Genomic DNA, 19,356 nt, shown 5'->3' with positions numbered 1-19,356 from the left:
CCTTGGCAGTCTCTGCGCAGGCGCATTTCTAACTCTTGGGAAGAGAGGGCGGGGTGTTGTTCCCTTTCGCTGATGCAAGAGCCTAGTGCGGTGGTGGGAGAGGTGTCGGCAGGAGCAACGCTGAAGCCTGGGCCTGGGGCTGACCTGTCAGACTTTCCGTCCGTGCCGAGCCCACTCGAGCCGCAGCCATGTCCGGGGACGAGGTGAGGGCCTGAGGCTGGCGCTAGGTCTAGGGACGGAGGCAGTGAGACAGACCCACCCCAGTGTGGGAGACTGGGCCTGCGGCCTAGCGGCCGGCCGCCGCCATGTGGGGCAGCCGGGCCTAGGCGACGCGGAGCGGCAGAGCCGGCGAGGGCTCCGGAACCGCGGCTTGGCCGTGCCCCGCTCTCCTCCAGGTGGCGGCGCTGAGGCCGGCGTCCTCCCGTGGCCGGCGTTTCCGGAATGGAGAGCACGTTGAGTCGCCCTCCAGAAGAGAGCTTGCATGCCCGGTTAATGCCCCAGCTGAACGAGATTGGGGCTGGCGGCCCCTGCATTCCCTTCGATTTGACGGTGCAGCTTCAACTCTCACTCTCTGGGCGCTGGTGGTGCCTAGAGGAGCGTCTCTTGGCTCCGGTGGAGCGCCCTAGTTTAAAACTTTGCAGGCTGGCTTGTCCTGCCCGGCACCCACCCTTGTTCTCATGTAGAGGGGGATAGGACGAGAGGAAAAGATCCTTCAGCCTGAAAAAGTGATTAACTTTTCCGGAAAGTTTTAGGGCGGGAGTCCCTGAGCCTTCCTTAGCAGAGCTCTCAGCGACGTCAGCGGGAAGTCTGAGTTGCAGAGATGCCTGGGTCTTTTTATACTGTCGTGCTTGTACCTCAGCAAATTTCCTCAAATCCCTTTTTGGCCAGATTTATCCCAGTTTATTTAAAACCAAACGACCTAAAATGAAATTTGACTTTAAGTGATATCCGTAGGTATAAACACTGCTGGGAGAGCTACCGCTTACCGGCCAGCTCTCCCCACCAGAAAAAAACCCTTGAATTTATAATTAATTTCTGTAAACATTTTAAATTAAATTCTGTAAACATTTAAATTAAATTCTGTAAACATAAATTTATAATTAATTTCTGTAAACATTTGAGTGCTACAGAATTTATAATTAATTTCTGTAAACATTTGAGTGCTTGGGCCTCGGAGAGAAGGAAGAGAAAAATTCGAGGCTTTTTCGAGCTTTGGCTTTTGAGGTAGACCCTGGAAATGCTTTGAATTTCCTCAAGTAGTGGAAAGGCCTGATCCTGGGCAAGGGAGTAGAATATTATCCAATTTGGTTAGTTAATCCCTTGAAGTATAGGTAGTAGGTAGTTCATGGAGGGATTTGAAGACCAAGTTAAGGAATTTGGATTTTATTCTGGAGGGGATTCTGAGCTCTCATTTGATTCTCATGACAACCCTTTAAGGTGGGTATTGTTATGCCCATTTTAGAAATGAGAAAACCGAGGCTTTTAGAGAGTTGTATGATGCTCATGATCAAATAGTAAGTGGCTGAGCCAGTAGTAGAATTCCAAATCTCCATTTAGGTGACTAGGAGGGTCTCGCTCTCTTAGGAAGGAAACTGAGTCTAAGGGAGGTGTGTGGTTCTTGCTTGGAGGTCATGGTAGACATTGCTCTAGGCCACTGTATTTCAAAAGTTCTGAGACTGGCAGTGTCTCATGCTTGTTTTGTTTCTACCCATTTTCTAAGCTTTTCATAACCTTTAACAAATAAAGTACCTATATAGTGCAGAGTTCTCTGGGGTGCTATTCTGTGTTTGGTTTTCTGTGGTAAAGTACTTGCAAGTGTTGTAAGAGATTTACTACTAGTTGGTATAGGAGGTAGAAATAGAGCCATTAACAGCGATTTGGAGGGCTGGAGGGTTCAGTTTTAGCAGTGGGATCAGATGTCAAAGGAAGTGGAATATTACTGAAGGGTGAAAAGGATTTCGTCAAGCAGAGATGTCAGAACTAGCATTCCAGCAGAGGACTTTGGAAGCCCATAAAGTATTAAGCAGCTTTGCATTTCTCAGATCTACCAGTCCATTTTGTAAACAGGAAATAAGGGCTCAGGGAGGTTAAATTGCCCAAGATCACACAGCAAGTTAGTATGACTAGAATCCTGCCTTTGGCTTCCACTCTGAAGGTATGTGCAGGTTCTGGTTCCTTTAATACTGCTGGATAGATAAGTTTTCTTAGGCCGATCCTTAACTTCTGGCTACTTTACAGACCTAAGGATCGAGTGAAAATTTGTACATAGAAATGATTTATAAACTGTGATGGGTTCCCTACAGTGGAAGTAGTGCTGCCTGGTAGCCAGGATAGAGCATTAAAGAACCTACTATTAAAAAGTAATTTATTTCTTTTTTCACATTTCCTTTTTTTCTTTTAATAGTTTTTTAATGTATAGTTGTCATAAACTGCACACACTTCCTTTTAAACCTGGCAAATAAGCCCAAAACTCACATAACATAATCTCTTTTAAACTAGTGGAACCATGACCTCTAAAAAGCAGTATTCTAGAAATATGAGTGCTGCCTTGTGAGGAAAAAGTCCCTAATCTGCAGGCATTAAAGTGCTGTCAATAGCTAAGATTATTGCTTATTACTAGGCCCCATCCACAAAGTATCGGAACGTCAGGTTGTCACACAACATAGTAAGGTGTTTTACAAAAGAAACTGATTAAAAATGGAATATGTGTTGTATGACGTATACAAAACACAGAAGAATGCAAAGAGAAATAAAAATCTCCCAGAATCCTATCACCCAGAGATGACGACACATTTCTTCAGAGCATTTGTTCTGCTCACCTTGCTTCTCTGGGTGCTTTTGTAACTCACTCCTGCCTTCTGGGTGGGGTGTGCTGTGGCCTTAAAGTTAACATCCTGAATAAGGTATGATAGATGGGAGTAGGCTTCCAACTTGCTGAAGCACTTTAGGCTATTGTCAGGGTAACTTTTGCTGCTGTCCCTTTTCCTCACTTTCTTCAACCCAACCCAGTGTGGGAAGTTGAAAAGAGAAAACTTGAAGGCTTTGTTCTATCTAGAGTTAAAAAAAAGAAAGCCCAGAAGAGTCTGTGCTTTTCCATAAGTGTACTGTGAGCAACTATTTGCGTCTCACATCCCAGCTAGTTTCATAAACAAAACATATGGACTGTGATAATTTGTTAAGTCAGATATGAAAGTCTTAAAAAAAAACACATTTTAAAAAAAGATTTATTTATTTTATTTTTGGCTGCAATCAGGTCTTAGTTGAGGCACACAGGATCTTCATTGAGGCATGTGGGATCTTTCATTGTGGCACGCGGGCTTCTCTCTAGTTGCGGTGTTGGGTTTTCTCTTCTGTAGCTGTGGTGCCCGGGTTCCAGAGCTCATGGGCTCTCTAATTTGCAGCACGCAGGCTCTCTAGTTGAGGTGCGCAAGCTCAGTAGTTGTTGCGCGGGCCCCCGCGGCACGTGGGATCTTAGTTCCCCGATCCCCACGTTCCCTGCATTGTAAGGTGGATTCTTTACCACTGGACCACCAGGGAAGTCCCAGAAACGACATTTTTAAAGTTAAGACTGATGTGACCTTGTGGTTTGGGGGAGGTCTGCTTTGGGCACTATTTTGGAATCCCTATTTCCATATTTTTAAAGTCTGGTTTTGCTGAGTGGTGTGAATAAAATGAGGCAATGAGTTTATGTCTTAAGTATCCAGAGAGAGTAATTGAGAGAGGTGTTAATTACTTCAGTGTACAGTTCTTTCATGTTTATAACCCTTTACAAGGCTACAACCGTACTGTTTCCCTGTGGACCTATATGAATGTTTTTCAGAGCATAACAGGGCGGTTGTGAGGATGTCCTTTGATGATTTTAGGATCCCCCTTACCTTTAGTCTGTCTTGCTGAATAATAGTTAAAAGATAATTAATATTCTAGGGAACTTGATGCTTGAAGAAAATGCAGTAAGTGAACTATAAGCCCTGCCAGACAACCAAATTTATAGTGCCTGGAGTGTTGTCTGTCCTTTTGCCAAACTTCCATATTTCAGGAATAAGGATGAATTATAGCTTCTTCCCTGGAACAGATTACAGCACTCCATGTAGGGTGACTCAAGACCCAGTAGGTCAGCAGTGGGGAACTCCTTCCTCCTGGCTCTTCTATCCTCTTCTCTAAGTTTGCCAGATCATGTTCCTTAGACTGACTGCTTTTCAGAATTGCTCATTTATACAATTAGAGCCTTCTTAAGGTTGGAGGGGATAACTTTGAAATGAGGCTGTATCAATTTCCAGAATGTCTTGCAAATCCTTCTGTATTGGGTGAGGACTATATTTATACTACCCTACCTTATTACAGACCATAGTTTGGTTTCAGTGTAGCTCAGTTTCCTTAATGTACTTGGGACATAAAGGAATTTAAGTTAATCAGAATCAGTTTTGGGAATTTTTTTGAGTTTCATGATATGTCTTGGAAATTAGATCACCCTGAGTTGATGAAATTTCAGTGATAGGGATCAAGAGATACCATGTTTTGTCAACTGTAAAGCATTATATAAATTGTATAATAATTGCTAACATTTATTGAGTACTTTTGTGCCAGGCACTGCGCCAAGTGTTTTATATTTATTTACTTATTTAGTTCTCCTAATAATCTCGTGAGATTTGGTTTTGTTTCTGCTACTGATCTCCATTTTACAGCTGAGGCAAGGAGAGGGCAAGAACTTACCTGGGGTAACAAAAGTAAGAACCAGAGTCAGGATTTGAATTCAGTCAGTTAGGTTCTAGACTTGTGCTTTTAAACACTTTATCTGTATTTTTTAATGTTCCAGAAACAAAAAGCAGAGTAAAAGGTTGTATAGAAGTTTCTTTTACTCAGAGATTTGCTACATGAAGGGCTGCTGATGGATTTCCTTAAAGGCTTGTCTGAGTTTCAGGATAAAAAATTTTTTTAAGTTTTTTTTTTATCAGTTCAAGTCTCCTGGTATAGCAACCCCAGGTTACCAACCTTAAATAAAACACGTATGACTTGTCTAGGCGTTGGTTTTCTCATTCATAAAGCGAGGGGTGAAGCATGAGTTATTGCTAAGATCCCTTTCCTAAATTCTGTTATCTTGTGATAATTTTAAATTAAAAGACATGTACATATGTTTTGGGGAAGCACCCCCTTAACTTCCTTTTTTTTTTTTTTTTTTTGCCGTACGCGGCCCTCTCACTGTTGTGGCCTCTCCTGTTGCGGAGCACAGGCTCCGGATGCACAGGCTCAGCAGCCATGGCTCACGGGCCCAGCCACTCCGCAGCATGTGGGATCTTCCTGGACCGGGGCACGAACCTGTGTCCCCTGCATCAGCAGGCGGACTCTCAACCACTGCGCCGCCAGGGAAGCCCACCCCCTCAACTTTTAATAGTATAAGGAAGGTTACGTGTGTGTGTGTGTGTACATATATATATATTTTTTTTTTGTAAAATCCTTTTAGATACTTTAATGCGTCAAATACTCTTTCTTTTAAGAGTATGCCTTTTGAGAATACAGCATACTTGGAATGTGAGTATCATTAAAACTAATCACGTGGTCCCCTTTTCTTTTTAATTATCTTTTAAACAGATGATTTTTGATCCTACTATGAGCAAGAAGAAAAAGAAGAAGAAGAAGCCTTTTATGTTAGATGAGGAAGGGGATGCCCAGACAGAAGAAACCCAGCCCTCAGAAACAAAAGAAGTGGAGCCAGAGCCAACTGAGGACAAAGATGTAGAAGCTGATGAAGAGGACAGTAGGAAAAAAGGTAAGTGGCAGACATGAGAGAGTCACTGTTGTCCTGGGAGACCTGGTTCTCTTCCATCAGTGTGTTTTGGATTTTGTGCACACAGTGTCCTTTCAGCCTGAGAGGCTATCTGTTACAGTGAAGCTGAGGCCATCAACAGTCTGTGTGCATGGGACCTTGCCAGATTTCTGATAAGACTTGTTTCAGGGAAAATTCCACTGAATCCACAAGACAGAGATGACAAAACTTTGTTACTCCAGGGCTGGTTCTTCTAGTCTAGCCTTTCGAGATGTCTCTTTTCCAGTTTTAATGGTGGTTGTATTTGAGTGTAGGCAGGAAGAAATGGGACCAAGATAAACAGTTTTGTGTCTTAACAAGTTTGAAAACATATAGAAGAGATTAAAATTACAACCTAAAATGTTTGGGTTTAGACACCAGCATGAGTTATTCACTCTGTGCTTTAACACAGACAGCATTTGACAATTAGAAATAAATGATTAAGTAAACATTTATGCCTATTGAATAGAAGACACTGTACTAGGGATAGAGAAAATTAACATTCATTGAGCATGTACCATGTGCTAAGCATCTTATACATGTTTAAAACAAACTTGGAAAGTAAATCATTCTTTTATTAAGACAAAATTAATTCATAAATAGCTCCTTGAAAAACTTTGTAGTGGGGCATTTAAAAATATTTCTAGTGTACAGTAGGGCAGAACAAATGGAAAACTTATTGAACCAAACCCATTATTACTCACTAATGGTGGATAAAATCTCATTTTATTCATATTGTAGCCTGATTGATTGAGTAGCTCGTTGAGCTAGGCACTGGGATTTAGGTGAGAAAGGCATAGCCCCTTAATATCTCATTGGGAGATAGACAAGCAGCTGGTAAACACCTCTGTTGAAGTGGTAGAAGGTACTATCAAAGCACCTAGGGGACACCTAACCCAGTTGGGGAACAGGAGGGATAGGCTTAGAGAAGACTTCTTGGTGGAAGTAACTCCTAACAAAGATCCTGTGAGATGAAGGTAAGAGCTGTGTGGGAGGGCCCATAGGAAGGCTTGAAGGTGAGAGACACACACTTCGCTAAGAAGTGGAGGTAGTTCAGTTGAGCTGGAACTAGGAATTAAGGTGTCACAGATGAAAGAGTAGCAGAAGTAGAGAGATAAAGCTGGAGAGCATTGGAAATTATGTTAGAACCCTGACTTTGTCTTGGGAACAATGAGGCATCATATGGTCAGATTACTAAATAAATATTCCCAACATGGTCCCCTAGCCAGATTTCTCCTACAAAGCTTTGAGTTGACCTGCCATTTTGTTTTCAGAACCCTAACCTTTGTGGTTGTGGAGGAATTACTGTGCTAATTAATACCAATCTCGCTATTCTGGTGACTTGATCGATTAATAGCTGAAACATTGGTTTAACTCATAATTTAATGCTTCGCCTTCTGCTGTTAATAACTGAGAATCTCAATTCTCTTTTTAGATGCTTCTGATGATCTAGATGACTTGAACTTCTTTAATCAGAAGAAAAAGAAGAAAAAAACAAAAAAGATATTTGATATTGATGAAGCTGAGGAAGGTGTAAAGGTAGTATTGCTTTCTTATTGAAGGTAAAATTTGACCTCTTGAAAGGTTGCTAGTGGCTGATGTTTCTCCCTGTTTGTCTCATCTCTTACTAGTTTTGCTTTTGTTATTAAGTATTTAGTCACCACTGTTAAGGTCAGTTTCTTGGGATTTTTGTCTGACTAGGTATCTTAAAGGGATGATGGTTCAAAGGAATGTAAAGTTAGGTTTTACACATTGTATTGTGTGCCATTAAGATGATTACAAAATGCCACTTGTCATTAATCATACTGAGATTGGCTGAGGAGAGAGACTTCTGTGAGAAATCCTATAGAGCAAATATAGTTTCTTCTGTTAAACTTTTGGTAGCATGTTGAGGATACACAAATTTATGTGTATTCTTCTGAGCAGCAAAGAATGAACCCCAGCCTGTGGTGGTTGGTGGCTGATGATTTTATAGTCTGTAGGAGAACCAGAGCACTCAGGTTGGTTTTATGGAGTTCTCTGATCTTGTAGGGACTTGAGGCCCTGTAATTGTCTTATTACTGGATTGATTTCTAATACAAATATCTCAGAATTATGAGAGAGAAGGAGTGAGAATACACATACACATGCACTAAGTTGTCCCCTTTTGTGCCCTTTACCCAAATTTTTCTTTGGTAAATTATTTATTTGCTCAAATTCAAGTAAATAAGGTGTATCCCACACATAGCAGTAATTCATTGAGTTTTGGAAACAATGTCACAATTTTAATGACTTGGTTAATTCAGCAAATATATGTTAATGATGATAGTGAGTCAGGCATTGTGTGCTAATTGTTAGGGTACTGAAACAAATAAGATATTTTTCCTGTTTTTAGAGGTTCAGGGATAATTTAGAGTTCTTTAGAACAAGATTATTTTACCTGGATTTATCCTACTCTCTCCCTGTTTGGGGATTTTCTTCTCTTCCTACTGTTATAAGGAAATTGATAAAGAGAAATGCTCAAATTATGTTGAATGAATGAGATATAAATATCCTGGGTAACAAGGTGACACATCAGAGATGTGCCACAGAAAGTCTTGCTTAACAAATTTCTCTAGTAGCTTTTGTCCTGAAGAGCCACTTACAAGCTCTAATTTAGTGCTTGGATACTTTTTTCTCTGCTACTGAAGTCATAATGTAAGAGGTTACAAGTACCCTTATCAGGCAAGACATGGGCATTAACTTGAGGCTGAAGTATTTTAAAGATCTTGGGTTACTCTCCCCCTGAATTTTCAGAGCACCACAGGGCTTTTGAAAAATCTTCAAAAACACTATGTGCTATTCTCTACCTTTCACTGGGTCTTAGCCTCAGGTTGGAAATAGATCTTACTGGGATAAAATAAATAATAATATAGGACTAGAAGCTGGCTGATGTGTGCTCATTTATATTTAGCATGTCTGAGTTTCTCATTTACTGACTGCCATCTTATTAGAGACTAGGTTAGTATCAGATTTCTTGTCTGGTGTTATCCAGCTAATACACATGGGCTGGTTGGTCTTTGATGGCCAAAAGTGGCACTGAGACTACACAGCTGGATTTGGCATCTCAAGGCTGAGCTTCTTTTAGTCCCGGCTATTCCAACTTTTCTGCTGATTAGATTTCTAAAATTACTATAGCCATTTACAGAGTAGTTCAGGATGTAGGTGCACAAAAATAGATATTGATGGGTGATGTGGATGGCACACTTCAGGGCAGGGAGTTGGATACACTGGTGAAAGGAGGTGAGATTAGAAGGCTGGAGACTGAAACTGGCCCTTTCTGCTCTTCTGGGGTTTTTTATATCTCATTTCAAGGTTATGCCCTATTTACATCCATGACTATAGCAGCTAATCTTGGGATCAAGCTTTACCTTGTCTCTATCCATTCATCATCGGACCCTAATTCTCTGTGGGTTCTGCCTTCTCCCTCTTTCATGGATTTATCTATTGAAGTGATGCCCAAAGACCTCCTCAGTCTGGTGCCAGGCTGGCTGTGGTATAAAAAAAAATATTTGGTCTTTGTCCCTGGTTCCTGGCACATAGCTCCTAAGACTCTTGGAATCTCTAGATATGAGTTTGGTCACCAAGAACCAGTGATTTCATCAATCATACCTGCATAATGAAGCCTCCACAAAAAACCTTTCATGGGTTTCTTTCATGGGTGAGCTCCATAAAAAACCCTTGAACAGTGGGGTTTGGAGAGCTTCAGGATTGGTGACCACACTGGGGTGTTGGGAGAGTGGTATACTTGAAGAGAGCATGGAAGCACTGCACTCTTGCCTCCCTGTCCTTGCTCTATGCATGTCTTCCATTTGGCTATTTCTGAGCATATCCTTTATAATATTGTGTGTGTGTGTGTGTGTGTATATATATATATATATATAAAATATAATAAAGTAATAGTTAAGTAAAGTGTTTTCCTGAATTCTTTGAGTCCTTCTAGCAAATTATTGAACCAGGGGTGTGTGGGAACCTCTTAATTTGAAGTAGGACATATGTATGGGAAACGTGGGGACTCTATACTTGTACCTGGCCTCTATGAAGACAGTCTTATGTGACTGAGCCCTTAAACCCATGGAGTTTGTCACTAACTCTGGGTAGTGTTAGAACTGCATTGAATTGTAGGTCACCTAGTTAGTGTCAGAGAGTTGGAGAATTGAGGTGGAAAAACATCACGTATTTGGTGTCAGAAGGAAAAAAAAAACCCTCCTACGAACTGCATCAGAATACTTAGAAACTTATTTAAAACATTCCTGAACCCCATTCCTGCTGAAGATTGTAACTGAGAAGATTTAAGAATCCTTGTTTCTTTGATTCTGACAGTGGCCTGATTTAAAAACATGGACAATAATTATAGTAAGATCCCAAGGCTGGTGGATAAAAGAAAGGAAAAGGTCCCACAAAAGTGTCTTAAAATTTTTCCAGTTTAAATGACAGACTCTGAACCAGTTTGGTTCACCTGTGAGAGAGAGTTCTGATCTGTAACTTCAGTTTTGAATATCTTTTTTTCCTCCAAAACCATGTCAGCCCATGTCATTTAAAAATAATAATAATCCTAGTAGCAAAATGTTGAGACTCTTATCTCACTTTCTTAGGACCTTAAGATTGAAAGTGATGTTCAAGAACCAGCTGAACCAGAGGATGACCTTGACATTATGCTTGGCAATAAAAAGAAGAAAAAGAAGAATGTCAAGTTCCCAGATGAGGATGAAATACTCGAGAAAGATGAAGGTAATACTGGGAACTTAGCTCATTTCTAGGCTACACAAGCCTTTGGCCTAGTCTCTTCCATGGGTGGCCTCCTTATTTATTTTTTCTTGCCCCTTATTTCCACTGCCTAATAATGGAAGCTAAAAGGAAACAGAATCTAACTTCATAATGACAGTTTAAAAGATTTCATGGGGGAAGAACTTGGCAATTGTGATTACATTAAAGCATACTGATTTAGACTATTGGGACAATTACTGTAACTGAATTTTAAATGTTTAAAAAATCTTTTACTATTTTGTTAAAAGTGCTGTTTATTAGCTTCTAAGTGCTATAGCTGCTTTAGAGAACTTCAGTATAGTCAGCAGATGGGTTTTTATGGATGTATATGTTTCTTAAGTGCTTCAAAACAATTGAACATTTTTTCCTCTATTTATCCCAGTGCATTATTTTATCTTATGTTTGTTAAATCAAGACAGTTCAATGTGTTTGTATTACCACACATTCCTAGAGGGTGGTTTTTGAAAATCGTAACATCCCCTTAAGGAATATGGGGTTATTTGTGAGCCTTGATGCCTTTATGCTTGAGGCTGTTGTGAATGCAGCTGTGGGAAGGAAGACCAGATGTCTTTGAAGCTTTCATTTCTCTAGATCTGCTTCTCCCTTCTCTCCTTTTTGTTACTGTATCAGGCTCTACCCCTCATTCTTACAGTCTTTGTTATCTGTAGCTTTAGAAGATGAAGACAGCAAAAAAGATGATGGTATCTCATTCAGTAACCAGACAGGCCCTGCTTGGGCAGGTTCAGAAAGAGACTACACATATGAGGAGGTAAGACAAATTCTGTTATGAAAGGGGGCTGAACTGTTCAGTAGAACTCAAAACAAAAGCAGGATAAATGTTCCCTGAATTGAAAGGGCCATTGAAGTATAGGTGGATAATGAAACAGACCCAGAGAGGTCGCACTGCCTGATGCCGACGTTTGGGGCAGGCTGTCCACAATGTGGCAGTCGTTATAGTACTCACTGTTCCATCTGAATCCATGAACTTCTGAGGCCATTGGAGCCCCACTGAAGGGGGACAGTAGGGAGAGGGAGTGGCGAATAGGGGGCCATAGTAGTCTGGAGTTTGCTTGTTCAGGGTAGTCTGAATTTTACTTCTCCAGGTACTATATACTTTCCCACAGAAACAGTAGAATTAGGGGCTTGTTCATTCCTTTAACTTTGAACAAGGAACTATTAAGCATCCATAAGGGACCAGTTCCTGGTTGAGAATTGAGTCTTGCCTTCAGGGAGCTCCCAGAACATGTGATGTGTGTGTACATTTAGTAAAAAGTAAAGTTTGTTCTGTTTAAAGGAAAAGCACAATGACTCAAGTGGGAACGTTATACTCCTGCTATTAATAAGACTGTACACGAATACCACTTTATCTCTATAGCTACTGAATCGAGTGTTCAACATCATGAGGGAAAAGAATCCAGATATGGTTGCTGGAGAGAAAAGGAAATTTGTCATGAAACCTCCACAGGTCGTCCGAGTAGGAACCAAGAAAACTTCTTTTGTCAACTTTACAGATATCTGTAAATTGTAAGTTGGTTAATGCAGAGTCTCCGTCCCAAATGCTAGATTCTCAGTGGAGTGTATGTTAAATATGCTTATTGTGGACTCTATTAAAAAGTAGAAAGAATGCACAGGTGTCAGGGTGCGGTCGAGGGAGGTCACAGTTCGAGTCCGTCAGTTCTTTTGACTCACAGGTCTTTAGGCTTGTTTTATTGGGCATCCAGAAGTGAGAGAAGCCCACTCATGCTGACTCATGAGACGATCCTAACCAGATGGAGTGAAGAGTAAGAAGGCTGACTGTAGTCCTTAGACAGGGGCCTGGAGAGCCCAGGGAGGTGGAAAAGCTCATCAGCCTGGGGTGGGCCTGCCAAGCAAGTACAAGCAGTGAGCTTTGGGAAAGCAGCTGAATTTAATGTCCTTCTTCCTTGGATGGTTATTGCCAAGACACAGTTGATGAGATTTCGACATTCTTAATTACCATCGCATTCCATGCCTGTCTCACCCCCAGGTCACTGTCTGGGGCTGGCTCTTCTCAAAGCTCCTCAGCTACACCTTTTCTGGCAGGTTCCTTAGGGCAACTGACCTTATCTCCTGTTCTTTTTAGTTTCATAAGTGATACATGCTTGTTGCAGATAAAAGGGAAAACAACAGTAAACAAAGAAAATATAATCACTAAAAATTCCCTGCCCAGAGTAACCACTTGTTTTCATTGCTTAGGCATGACTTAAAAGGTTTTAGACTTTTTTGCTGATGGCAATAGTAGTATATGCTTATTATAGAAAAATTAGAAAATATAGACCTACTAAAGAAAAAAAGTCATCTGTAAGTCCACCATTAAGAGATAGGTAATTATAGTTTAATATTTTTGTTTTGCTACTTTTATGCATCTACATATTTTTAAATAAATTGGTATTGTACTGGTTTTTAACATATTTTTCTCTTAATATATTGTGAAATTTTTACCCTTATCATTAGTCTTTTAAATGTTTTTAGGAGTTATACAACATATTTTTTTATATATAGATAAATTTTTTTCTCCCATTGTATGGATTGTCTTTTCACTTTCTTGCCATCCTTTGAAGCACAAGGCTTTAAATATTTTATTTATTTATTTATGGCTGCATTGGGATGCATTGGGAGATACATGTATCTCGGCAGAACTCAGAATAGAGCCTTAGGGCAAAAATTCCCAAAATGGAATTGCCTAGTCACAAGGAATGGACATTTTTATGGCAAACATTGGCAGTTGCTTTCCAACAAGTTTATACCAGTTTATACTCCCAGTAGCAACGTAAGTGTTATTATTATTATTATATTTTCACCAACCCTTACTCATTACATTTTTGGGAAAAAGTAACTTTTTAAAATTGTAACTTTTTAAAAATAACTTTTTAAAATTGTAATAGTAATATCTATTTATTGGAACAAGCTCAAACAGTGCCAAATGAATAGAATTAAAAAGTGAAAGGGGCTTCCCTGGTGGCGCAGTGGTTGAGAGTCCACCTGCCGATGCAGGGGACACGAGTTTGTGCCCCGGTCCGGGAAGATCCCACATGCCGCGGAGCGGCTGGGCCCGTGAGCCATGGCCACTGAGCCTGCGTGTCCGGAGCCTGTGCTCCGCAACGGGAGAGGCCACAGCAGTGAGAGGCCCGCATACAGCAAAAAAAAAAAAAAAAAACTGAAAATACTGAGTGGCCTTGCTCTGTATTTGCTTTTTTCATTTTATGTGGATACATCTTTTTGTTTTTTTTGTATTTAGAGACCTGTATTATTTTGAAAGCAAGATAGAATGGATGTACCGTAATTTATTTAACTACTTCCCAGTTGGTGAATATTTTAGCTGTTTTAAATTTTCTGCTATTGTGCTGCTGTGAAACACTTCGCTCTTTTTAAATAAAGAAATTGCAAACAGGAAATATATAGGAATTAGCATAACAAATACCCAAGTATTCATTACCTAAATTTGTTGTATTTTGACCTTTTGACACATTTGCTTCAGATCTTTTTGCTTCGTTACAAAAAGGGCTTTACAGTTACAGTTTAAGGCCATCTTTATATCTCTTTCTGATCCCTTTTACCTTCCTTCCTAGAAAAAGATTTTATCCTCTAAAGTTCGTATTTACCTTTCCTGTCCCTGTTTATAGACATTTACCAATGTGTATATGTTTGTAAATAAAATGTAATATTGTTTTATGGGCTTTGAAATGTAAACAAATGGTATCATTTATCTTCATTTCAGAGTTTGATGAACTGTGCTAAAATTCACCTAATAGCTGCGTAATAACAAATTAAAACAGTGAACAGGGTGAGGTTTTTAGAAGTTTGGTTAGATTTCCATGAAAGATAAGGTTTATATTATTCGACTTTCTTTTTAGATTACATCGTCAGCCCAAACATCTCCTTGCATTTTTATTGGCTGAATTGGGTACAAGGTAAGAAACTATATTCACATTTATGTATAGTTACTTACAGTATTAATGGACATTTCATAAGAAATTCTCTTAACTTGAAAAGATATGTAACACGCTTAGGAAAAAAAAAAACATTCACTTTATTGTCAGAGGAACTTTTAGGGCAGTGAAGGAGGAAAACTTGTTCATTTCTGTGGGAGGTTGGTTACTTGGGAATAGGAAACAAAGTTCACATTGGCTCGTCTGTGAACAGGCCTGTTGGTATACCAGAGTGAGCACCATGGCTCTGCCATGTTTAGAGAATTTCCTGTCGTTAATTGGAATTCCTGGGTCTTTTTATGGAGCAAATACCAGATTTCAGAGGAAGCCATTTTCTTAGGACAGAATTTATTTTCTAAATTGTAAATAGGCTGTGGATGAAGTACAGCTTATAAATTGATTAGTGGCATGGGAAAAACATTGAAACAGGTATCCATAATTAAATAGTTACTTCCCTGTCTTTAGGGCTCTCCTGTTGAAGACACCACGCCAGTCCATCACCGTTCGGGAGGGCCAGTGTCCCATGGAGCCCATCCCAGTTAGTTTGGCCATAAGTGCTAGGAATAGGAAGCTGAATGTCCCTTTAAAAATAAGTAATGCAGAATTAGGACATAATAAATATGACTAAGACATTGAGTGCCCATTGTATGCCAAGCACTTTTTTGGGTACCATCTCAATCTTTAAACAGTTATGTGAACTGTTAGAAACTAATATTACCCTTGTCTTACACATTTGGAAACAGGTTTGCTGAAATGAAGTTGTATGGTTGGTAACATAGCTAGTTAATTGCAGTCAAGATGTAAACTCAGGTCTGCCTTTCTCAGGAGCTCGAACTCTTAAGAGCCTTAATCCTGTGCCTTGCTGGCAGTATAGAGATAACTGAGGTGTCCTGTTCTCTTCCTACTCTTGAAACTCAGTTTGTTGGAATTGGCTGTATTTGCTTTGGGGTTAAGGAGTAATTTACTTGACCAGTGGTAGATATGTGGACTGTGTTGTGGAAGAATTGTTTTAAATGTAAATTTGTTACAATCATTGTTTTTAACTTGTATTAACTGATGAAGGAGTAAAAGGTAGTGTTTTTCCTACTTCTCAGAATAATTTAGTTTTTGTAGAGGTGAGGTAAATTATAACAAGTTGTGACCAGTGAACTTATGGTCAGTGGGCTAAATATTACAGGGTTGTTGAGAAAATTCAATTTCTTTTGACAGTGAATGAAAAAAATTTCTTGCATCAAGCATTGAAGTCACTGTAGCCTAGAGATTAGGGGTTGCAGTTCATGCAGGATGATAATAAACTCTTATAGTTAAAGGAGAATCACAGGAGAGGTTCTTGCAAAAGTCAGTTTTATAATAAGATACGGAGCAAATATAAATTTAATGCTGCTTGGCTGAATTTTGTTGTTTCAATTTGTGATTTGTAATTTTTAACACATGACGTCTAGCAGAGAGCTTTGCTTTCTCAAAAGTACTTGTCAGCAACTTCTTTTCAAAAAGTTTCTTTTTAAGCACCATTGACAATATGAGGCCTGTGATTTCAACTGTACTTTTGGGGGAGGGTTGTAACAGCTTTACAGATACAATTCACACATGTAAATATGTACAATCCAATGGTTTCTAATTTGTTCACATAGTTAACCATCACCACAGTTTTAGAACATGTTCATCAGCTGTATGTAACTGAATCAAAAGATTTAGTCTTAGAATTTTTAAAGATATCTGTAGTTCCTTTCATATTTTTTGTATTTATAGCCTACCTCACTGCTTTGCATGTGTTTATAGCCTACCTCACTGCTTTGCATGTGGTATGCATTCAGTAAAAGTGTGATTGTCCTTTTGTTGGGTGAATGGGTCATCACACAGACAGTTAAGGAATAAATTTGTTTTAGACTTAAAATCAGTTAACGAATCAGATTTGTTGCTGTAGACTTAATTAATTGAAAATTGAATTTAATGTCAGGAAATAGGGTCATCAGGTACCAACTACTTAATTAAAAATAATTTTTGAGAAACCAGGTAGTACTGCTCCTAGAACTTATCCTGTGCCATTGAATATATTTTAAGTTCATTAAATGTAAAGGCCCTGGAATTTGATTCCTTATAGGAAGAAAATAATAATGGAGATATTTTTGTTTTCTTTCACAGTGGTTCTATAGATGGTAATAACCAACTTGTAATTAAAGGAAGATTCCAACAGAAACAGATAGAAAATGTTTTGAGAAGATATATCAGTAAGTTTATAATTTCTAACATGTCGCTCTGAAATGTTCTTATTGGGCTGAAATATTTTGGGGGACCGCCATTAGTTTTTAATGAAGCTGGAAAGGCTGGCCTTAGAAGATGAGGGAAAATGATAGTGGTGGGGAGCTGGGTGGGAGGTGGCTCTTGGTGGCCGATTAGGGGTCATGGGGAGGGATTTGGATTTCCTAAGACGACCCAGCTGATCAAGGCTGCTGGTTGGTTCCAGGCTGAAGGCCAAGTCAGAGAAATCTGTCTGCACTCACACCTGGCCTGACCCAGTTGTTACCTTCCTAATCACTTAAAATTGGCAGATCTGTTCCCACCTAGGAAAGCTAGTAAGTTCTCTAAGTGGCTCTCCTGTAAACACAGCCAGGAGTAGGCATTTGGCAAATGTCACTGCTTCTTTGGACATTCGGGGTCTTTTTTCAACCTGTTGTTAAGTACGTGAAGCATCACATCAGATAGCTTGTGTTTTCTTACCCCTAGAATACCTAAGTGTAGCTAAGCTAAGCTTTCCTGGTTTGGGTTTGGGTTTGGGTTTCCTGGTTTGGGGTTGCAGTCAGTAGAAGTGTTTCAGAAGAAAGAAACCTCTGGCTCACTGTGGCTACCAGGTAATTCCTTATGTTGCTTTTCCTGCAGAGGAATATGTCACCTGTCACACGTGCCGATCACCGGACACAATCCTGCAAAAGGACACCCGACTCTACTTCTTACAGTGTGAAACTTGTCATTCTCGATGCTCTGTTGCCAGCATCAAAACTGGCTTCCAGGCTGTCACAGGCAAGCGAGCACAGCTCCGTGCCAAAGCTAACTAATTTGCTAATCACCACTGATTTTGCAAAGTGTGTTGTGGAGATTTGGCTGGACAGGTTTACCATCAGAGTGGATATACCACTGTATTAAAAACAAGATAGAAAAGCTGCCAAGTTCTTTGGCGTGTGGCCGGTTGGTCTGAAATTCTTGCAAGATGCCGTTGCTCAAGCTGTTGACATACTCGTTGCCTACTTTAACAACTGTCAGAGAAATATGATGGGGTAAGGCGGTGCTTTTTTAAAATCGTTCATAGACTTCTGTAAAATGCAAGATAAATTAAAGTTATTATAACAGTGATTCTTTCAATTTGGTTTGTCCTTCAGTTTTCTTTTCTATAAAAAAAAATTATGCCTAATGAATTCAGCAGAACAGTTTGTGCCTAGGCTCTGGCGAGGTCTCTGTATCCTAGTCCTGAGAAACTTCAGCTGGGTAGCCATTTTCCTTCTCAGCTTCCCGGTATACCGGGAGTAGACACAGCTTCACGTGAGAGGGTGGTTGGAGGATGAGGTCTGGGAGGACAGCTTGTTTTCAGTGTCCAGAGAACGATTTTAGAGACTTGAATTCTTTTCATTATGTGAGGATTGTTGCCACTACCTCACTGCTAAGTCCTCCAGCTGTTACCACATGAGGGAATACAAGGTGCTAAGTACCTTCCTTAGCATTTTCTTCCTTATTGGCCACTAAGAGAAGTTTAGAGATAACAGCCTTTGGGTGTGTCTTGTAACTGGCACTCCAAGAAAAACCCGTTGGGCCTCTGTTGGTGAGGAAGTGGTGTGGCATGTGCAGTAGAGAGAACTCTTGAGAGTCCAAACCATGATGCTAGAGGAAGCTTTTCTTTTTCCTCCCCAACTTGTGTTCTGGATTTGAAAAGGACCCACCACAAATGCTTTTTCTATTTTCTGTATTAAAGTAGCTTTTAAATGTGATCATGAGAAACTAAGAGGTGATATTGCTTGTGTGGTGCTTCTGGGGCTTCCTTCTGGTTCTGCCTTCTGTGGTTTTGGCCGAAAAGGTATTTCTCCACTGAGCACAGGGGAAAAGATCATCTTACATGTCTGCTGTGATCTGCCTTGCACGTACTTGCCAAGGATAAGGGCATAATGCTGCTCCTCACTTTCTTGTTGCCAGACTATTCCAGGAGCAGTCACTCAGCCTTGAATGTCTTGACCGTGTTGTTTTTAATCACTGTGACCCTTAATTTTAAAGTATAGGCCAAGTGTTGTAAAGCATCTTGGCCAAGAAGCAGTGGAGGGGGCAGAGCATTCCCTCAACCCAGTAGGACCTGAGGGGACTACACACTGGCTGAGCTGCCAGCACTGCCCTAATGAACTCAACTGCTGTTTATGATTTCATCTTCCTTCTTTTGTATCATCTATACCACACAATTCCCAATGTCAGATGTTACCGTGTGAATAAAGCAAGGATCAGTGCCTCTTGTGGAATTAGCGCTTTTGTGCATATATATGTGTGTTTTGTTCATTTCTTTAGTGGGGAGACATGGGACTTTACAGTTTGGTGAGAGGCTGGCAATTTCAACTCCAGTTCTTAACTCCATTCTCAAAACAGATTCTCTGGAATGATCCTAACTCTTTGAGATAGACCAGTTGAGGTATTGTTTGGTTAAAATTGGATTGACTAGCAGACCCATTTAAAATGATGGGTTGCCCTAAGGTTACCCATTCACAATAGCATCAGCCTCTCTTTTGTCTACTATATTACCTCATACCAACCACAGCTCAGCTGGAAGGAACCTTTCATGGAGTGACAAAGCAA

At 40.1% G+C, this 19,356-nt stretch overlaps 1 protein-coding gene across 1 annotated transcript; it reads left to right on the top strand.

Moving 5' to 3' along the window:
• Positions 1-41: 41 nt before the first annotated feature.
• EIF2S2 (eukaryotic translation initiation factor 2 subunit beta) lies at positions 42-17,880 on the top strand. Its single transcript, XM_030830875.3, has 9 exons — positions 42-203; positions 5,587-5,764; positions 7,236-7,339; positions 10,414-10,549; positions 11,254-11,354; positions 11,961-12,109; positions 14,458-14,514; positions 16,675-16,760; positions 17,410-17,880. Exons 1-9 carry the CDS (start codon positions 189-191, stop codon positions 17,583-17,585), a joined length of 1,002 nt encoding a protein of 333 aa, XP_030686735.1. The 5' UTR covers positions 42-188; the 3' UTR covers positions 17,586-17,880.
• The last annotated feature ends 1,476 nt before the right edge of the window (positions 17,881-19,356 follow it).

This window comes from Globicephala melas, chromosome 15 (assembly GCF_963455315.2).
Source record: "Globicephala melas chromosome 15, mGloMel1.2, whole genome shotgun sequence".
Classification (NCBI taxonomy): Eukaryota; Metazoa; Chordata; class Mammalia; order Artiodactyla; family Delphinidae; genus Globicephala; species Globicephala melas.
This window is presented reverse-complemented; position numbering and strand designations above follow the sequence as displayed.

Bases quoted from the DNA above. Each gene is read 5' to 3' on its own strand.
- EIF2S2 (XM_030830875.3), top strand. The intron at 7,340-10,413 runs GTAGTATTGCTT...TCACTTTCTTAG, and splicing joins AAGCTGAGGAAGGTGTAAAG to GACCTTAAGATTGAAAGTGA. The intron at 14,515-16,674 runs GTAAGAAACTAT...TTTCTTTCACAG, and splicing joins TTGGCTGAATTGGGTACAAG to TGGTTCTATAGATGGTAATA.